General features: G+C 42.9%; 1 protein-coding gene across 1 annotated transcript; it reads right to left on the bottom strand.

Annotated features, from left to right (window-relative positions):
* Positions 1-1,636: 1,636 nt before the first annotated feature.
* On the bottom strand, positions 1,637-6,056 carry LOC310964859 (uncharacterized protein). Its single transcript, XM_083938153.1, has 3 exons — positions 5,674-6,056; positions 2,551-3,909; positions 1,637-2,514 (listed from the first exon to the last, which is right to left on the bottom strand). Exons 1-2 carry the CDS (start codon positions 5,813-5,815, stop codon positions 2,600-2,602), a joined length of 1,452 nt encoding a protein of 483 aa, XP_083794279.1. The 5' UTR covers positions 5,816-6,056; the 3' UTR covers positions 1,637-2,514; positions 2,551-2,599.
* Positions 6,057-7,219: the final 1,163 nt, after the last annotated feature.

Raw genomic sequence — 7,219 nt, forward strand, 5'->3', positions numbered from 1 at the left:
AAATATGTTGCACAGCACCAACGTTACTGTCGGGCCTCAAAACAATGTTATGTGAAATAACAATATTATAATATGTTACAAAGGCCAAAAACATAGTAACAAAACCAGGTTCAAATGCAAAAATGATTTATTGTTTATTTATTGAGACTCTGAACGACCTAAATAAAGACCTGAACTTGAAACAAAACCACGAAAACAGGAATTCCAGCCCATCCTTCCCAAGCTAAGTCAAATTAAATGATAAATGAAAACTACATTAAGAAAATGACGTGTTGAATCAAACCAAAACACCAGTCTGAGCGGAGCGAGCTCTCTTTATAGGCCGCTGGGGCCTTAAGAAGCCGCTGAGGCCACCGGGGCCTTATGAGGCTGCTGGGGCCTTAAGAGGCCACTGAGGCCACCGGGGCCTTATGAGGCTGCTGGGGCCTTAAGAGGCCGCTGAGGCCTTAAGAGGCCGCTGAGGCCACCGGGGCCTTATGAGGCTGCTGGGGCCTTAAGAGGCCGCTGAGGCCACCGGGGCCTTAAGAGGCCGCTGAGGCCACCGGGGCCTTATGAGGCTGCTGAGGCCTTATGAGGCTGCTGGGGCCTTATGGGGCTGCTGGGGCCTTATGGGGCCGCTGGGGCCTTATGAGGCTGCTGGGGCCTTATGGGGCTGCTGAGGCCTTATGGGGCTGCTGAGGCCTTATGAGGCTGCTGGGGCCTTATGGGGCTGCTGAGGCCTTATGGGGCTGCTGAGGCCTTATGAGGCTGCTGGGGCCTTATGGGGCTGCTGAGGCCTTATGAGGCTGCTGGGGCCTTATGGGGCCGCTGAGGCCTTATAAGGCTGCTGGGGCCTTATGAGGCTGCTGGGGCCTTATGAGGCTGCTGAGGCCTTATGGGGCTGCTGGGGCCTTATGAGGCTGCTGAGGCCTTATGGGGCTGCTGGGGCCTTATGGGGCTGCTGGGGCCTTATGAGGTCGCTGGGGCCTTATGAGGCCGCTGGGGCCTTATGGGGCTGCTGGGGCCTTATGAGGCTGCTGGGGCCTTAAGAGGCCGCCGGGGCATTATGTGTGTGTGTGTGTTTTCTAACCGTTTTCTGATCATTGTGATTTAGGCTAGAATTCATACAGATGCCTGGCTGAAGCTGTCAATTGCTAAGTCTTTGCACATTTGAATTTGCTTTTTTTTGGTGGGACAGAACTTTCAGTCAGTTACGGGTCGGTTTTAGAGACAGACAGTCATTTTCATGTAACAAGATGTGCATTTGACAGCAATTCAATGAAATACGGGGAGTGGGAAGTGCATGAAAACTACATTGCAGTGCAGAATAATAGGGATGGTGCTCAGAAGAGACTAAACCTCATGGTAAACCCCTCAGTTTCATTCAAGGTCAATAGACAGACATTTGGAGTGAGAAGTCGCCCTCTCCTCAGTAATGAGGTGTGTTAAGGGTCACTGTAGAGATGCCCGGATCTGATCTCAGCTCAGATGTTGACTAATTAGCTGGATCGGATATTGGATGAATGAGACCGATCCTGCCATTTATTTTTTATTAATAACATACACAGCAATACAGGTACAACGATCTAGTCACTTCAATTCTTCCACACCGGTTAGGGTTTTATATTACATGTTAAAATATCTGTTTGCAGTGCACCTTACATGACACCAAACTCCTACTGTAGCATAAGAGTCTCTACAGTAACAAGAAGCACCAACAACACAAGCTTCCAGATTGTGTTCCAGCTGAATGAAGAGGAGCCGATAAACTAGGCAAAACGTTGTCATGCACTGACACATTAGTTATCCTACAGAAAGGCATGATGCCCTTTTGAAATGGTCACTTTTTTTGTTTTACAGCCTGAAATGATAATACATACCAAAAAAATCAGCGTGATTTACACATTTCCTTACAACATTCAAGGGATTTTTTAAATAAAAAAATCAGAAAATTTATACAAAATGGAAAATTAGAATAGCAGGGTTGTAAAAGTGATGAGTCCCCAGATTTAGTCCTTTGTGGAGGCTCCTTTTGCTTTAATTACAGCTGTCAGTCTGTTTGGATCTGTCTCGACCAGCTTTGTGCTCCTACACTGGGGAATATTTCCCCATTCTTCCTGCAGAAATGTGGGAATTCAGTCAAATTCTGTGGTGAGCGCTGATGGACTGCACTCTTCAAGTCCATCCACAGATGTTCTGTAGGATTCAGAGTGTGTTTTGGGTCGCTGTCATGCTGGAAGGTGAACCACCTGCCCATTTTCAAGTGTCAGAGTAAGAGAGGTAACAGAGGGCCGCAGGTTTTCAAAAAAGGTATGACTTTCCATAGGCACTGTATGCTACGGCCATCGAAACTTTTTTCCTGTGACGTCACACTACACAGAAGCTTACTCACACAACATATGTTCCACTGTCACGTTTTCTTTGTATAACATAGTGCCAGTGTGATTCAATCTGAGTCATGTTATGATGATTTCATCTCTCATTAACTCTGGTTTCCTCTGTTTGGCTTTGATGAAGCTGTGAGGGCTATGCTTCCTCTTCACTCTTCATAGGGAAAGAAGTGAATGTGACCTTGGTATCAGCCTCCTGCTCAGTCTCTGTAGTGCATGTTCCACTCTGCTTAACATTTTGGGTTGGTTGGGTTTTCTCCGGAATGAGTTAACATGTGTTTTTTGAGTTGCTCTCTCCACGTGAATCCATTATTACAAACAGAGCAGCTGAACGGTTTCTCTCCTGTGTGAATTCTCGTGTGTTTATTCAGAGATTGCTTCAATCTAAATCCTTTATTGCAAACAGAGCAGGTGAAAGGTTTCTCTCCTGTGTGGATGTTCATATGTTCCTTCAGTGTTTGCTTCAATCTAAATTCTCTACCGCAAACAGAGCAGCTGAAAGGTTTCTCTCCTGTGTGGATGTTCGTATGCGCCTTCAAGTGTGTTGCCTGTCTGAATGATTTCTTACAAACAGAGCAGCTGAAAGGATACTCTCCTGTGTGGATGTTCATATGCGACTTCAATTTTGTTGCCTGTTTGAATGATTTATTGCAAACAAAGCAGCTGAAAGGTGTCTCTCCTGTGTGAACTCTCATATGCTCCTTCAGAGTTTGTGTCATTCTAAATCCTTTACCGCAAACAGCGCAGCTGAAGGGTTTCTCTCCTGTGTGGATGCTCATATGCGTCTTCAGATTTGTTGCCTGTCTGAATGATTTATTACAAACGGAGCAGCTGAAAGGTTTCTCTCCTGTGTGAATTCTCATATGTTCATTCACAGACTGCTTCACTGTAAATGCTTTATTGCAAACAGGGCAGCTGAAAGGCTTCTCTCCTGTGTGAATTCTCATGTGTTCATTCAGATTATACTTCACTGTAAATGCTTTATTGCAAACAGAGCAGCTGAATGGCTTCTCTCTTGTGTGGCTCCTCATGTGTATTGTCAGACTTCCTCTCTCTACAAAAGATGTCTCACAGATTGAGCAGGTGAACGATTTCCGATCATTTTCGAGAGAGTTTAAACCTGACTGAGGTTCTTTTGTCTCCTTCCAATCTTCACTGTCATCAGTCTCAGGTTCAGACAAGTCTCCAGTCTCGTCATCAGTATCTGGTTCTGGATGTCTATCTGGACTTGAGTTGCTGACAGGTCCTCCCCAGACCTCTCCATCAGATTCTGTCTCCATCTGTTCAGTTTCTCTTTGATGAAGCTGTGAGATCTGAGGTTTCTCTTCATCATCTTCTTCACTCTTCACAGAGACAACAGTGAATGGGATCTTGAGATCAGCCTCCTCCAGCCCCTGAAGCTGCTCTCCCTCCTGACTGATCCATAAATCCTCCTGTTCCTCTTTTATGTGTGGGGGCTCTGGGTCCTCCTGGTCCAGACTGGAGCTCCACTCCTGCTGCTCAGGAACCTCTTCTTTAACCACCAACAGCTGCTGGACGTCTGCAGGACAGAAGGAAACATCAGATGTAGTTTGAATCCTCATGAATGGACAAGAAGAGATTCAGACAAATAACCCCTAATGGTGTGGTAGACCTTCTTAGTGAATGTGTTCAGGAAGTTCAGCTGAGGAACTGTAAACAAACTACTTCTGCAGGTAAATAAAGGTTCACATTAAAATGGAGGACGGTGGTACAGTGAGTTTGTCTCATCCAAAAAAAAACAATCTGTTATGCCTAAAATTTAATTCAACATTGTTTCCCCAAATTAAAAGTTAGAAAAAAATGTAACTGAAATTAGGCTCCCAATCTCTCACCTCATGAAATAACTTGAAAGACAGAATATTCAGGATATGCAAATAACACAGGCCCCGCCCACCACACCTCCTCGTGCTCATGCCCGCGCTAGGTTGACGAACGCTCGACAAGATGGCCGGGTGAAACATGACTGTGGCTCATAAATGTTTGAGCCACAGTCAGACTCAGATGGGGAATCTGTTGCGCACCAAGACCGTCGGCTAACAGATGTCTCAGAGTGGTGAGTGAAGTTGGTTGATAGCTTGTTATATGTATGTTTATATACAACGGTATATATCTATATATGTATATATACCTGTAAATATCTGTACTTTATATCTACATATCTATAACTCTGTCTATATATCTATAGATACACACAAATAAAATGATTGTTGATTAAGTTTGTCTTGAGGTGCCACATGGTTTCTGTTTTTTTTTTTTTTTATGTGGGTGTTTCTCGTCTGCTGTAATGTCGGTCATGTCCCTCTCACCTGTATGACCCTTCGTCCTGGTTTGGAGCCAGTTTGCCTGAATCTGCTGTTTATGCCCTTAAAAATGTGCTCATCGTTTACAGAGTGAACCACGACCCGTTAACAGATGTAAACGGATATAGGTAAAATATATAAAGATGACACTTGCATCGTTCTTGGGTTTTATTTTTGTTATTGCAGTTTGGAGCAGCTCCAGTGTCGGCCTTTCCCGTTTTGACCAGAGTCAGGATGAACAATGTGCACTCACAGCACACAACTGCACGGTGCGTATTGTTGTATATACCTACGTTTAACCACAATGTCTGTTGCATTCTGTCACATCTAATTAATGATTTGATTTGATTTATGTTAGCTTATTGTTACTCTGATCCTTTCCCATCTTTGTATTGAAACTGTTGCACAATCATTTCCCTCAGGATAAATAAAGCTTCTTGAATCAGATACTTTATCTCATCTAACTCTAGTTGTGCGTCATCCACAGACTGTTGTTAGTACACTAAACTTAGCATCATTTAAAATCAGGTCTCTGGCTGGAAACACACGATTTTATTATCTAGAAAAAATTTCAGAGGTTGTGTTGACTGATTCTGAGTAACACTGTTTTCTTTCAAATGACCATCAGATCAACAGATCACCAAAAAGCCTTCCACTGAATCTGTTTTTATTTATGTTTCAGCCTTGAGTCTAACAACATAACTAACTATAACTATAGTTTAACTAACTATAGTGTGTAATTGTCTGGCTCAGGCCATTTAATGTATGGTTTGTTTTTGCTTTGGCTTCATCTTTGAGAACACTTCGCCAGGAGCAAAGATGTCTCTGGGGAGAAAAAAAGCAACATGGAGGAAAGTCACACTGGTAAAAGAAGAAACAAAGTGAATAAAGGCAGAGATCGGGAGGTGGAAAAAAAAACCCACGGCCCGTTCTGAAACCTTCAGAGAGACTTGGCTCCTGTGCAGCAAAGTAAGGGAACCAACCTGCTCTGTGTAGCCGAAGCTGGGGGTTGAAAACGGCGTGCAGTAGGTTCCGCCGGCGCTCGTTTTCCTCTTCAGAAACACAAAGTTCCTCCTCGTACTCTGCTATCTTCACCGACGCTCTCCGCATTTTGACTTCACTCATTTTCACACGACGACACAAACGTTGTCTCCACTCAAACTCCGTCACAAACACTGTTTCTTCCTCCAACGGTGACTCTGACTAGCGCCGTGTTGCTAACTTCCAGCTAGCACGCTAAGCTAGCTCGGATAGCTTCGTGTGTAGCGGGAGATGAGTCAGAGGAGAAACATCCAGAAACACACTGTGAACAGCACAGAGTTCATTCAGATACACAGAGGCTGTGATGGAGCGGTGCTGCTGGAGCTCAAACACTTTCTAAACACAACAACGGACTCTGCTAACACATAGGTTTGTGTTGGACGCCATTTTGCTCAAAGTGTGACGTTCGCCGCAACAAAGAAGACAGCTTCCGGTACAGAAATGTGTGCTATGAAATAAAGTTTGATTAAAAAAAATACAGCTTCCGGGAGAGATGGGCTTCAAAATAAAAGTCCAGAAGTATACGTACCATATTTGTAGTGAGAAAACTCCAAAATAGAAGATAACTGATTTAAATATTTTAAAAAAATAGCATTCAGTTAACTTTAATGTCGATTATCAAACCTGGAAAAAAAAACATTCATCAAACACAAACTCAAAGTCGCAAAAGTACTCGGAGCTTTTACTGCAGTGAAATTATATGTGTAGAAATACTCTGTTACAAGCAAAATGTTACTTTCAAAAAAGTAAGTGCAAGAGTAAAATGATGCAGTATGCATATCGGTCCATTTCAGAATAGTATATTATTAGACGTAATTATTGAAAGATTTATTCAATTCAATTCAATTTTATTTATAGTGCCAAATCATAACAGAAGTAATCTCAGGACACTTTACAAACTAGGTAAAGACCACACTCTATGATAAACACAGACCCAACAATTCCCCCGTAGAATACAGTGGCAACGAAAACCTTCCCTATTACAAGACGGAACGTCAGACAGACCCAGCTCTGTGGAGGACAGACATCTGTCTTGACCGGTTAGGGAGACAGAAAAGGAGAGAGAAAGAGAGAAATGTATGTAGGTATCACTTCAATGTTGCAGTTGATAAAGGTGGGGCTAACTTAATTCACTTTATACTCTGCTGTGTAGCTTCATCTATAACAACAAATGTTATCTAATATGTTGAGAAAATTTTGTATTAACGATCAGAATCTGTAAAGTAACTAAAGTGACCAAATGTAGTGGATTAAAGTCTTCTGAAATGTAGTGCAGTTTAAGTATGAAGTAGTATAAATTGGGATTACTCATTAAGTGGAAGGTTATCCACAGAAATTTTCATTAAACAAATGTGATGACTTTTTCCAAACTTTCAATAACAATTCTTGTTTTCAGTATCTGGTTATAAGTGTGGCCTGGCTCTGGATGGATGGAAATGTGAAAGTGGAGGCTCAGAGACAGTAAACCTCCTCATCCAGCGTAAGAAA

Source organism: Echiichthys vipera (genome assembly GCF_963691815.1).
Source record: "Echiichthys vipera genome assembly, chromosome: 23".
Taxonomy (NCBI): domain Eukaryota; kingdom Metazoa; phylum Chordata; class Actinopteri; order Perciformes; family Trachinidae; genus Echiichthys; species Echiichthys vipera.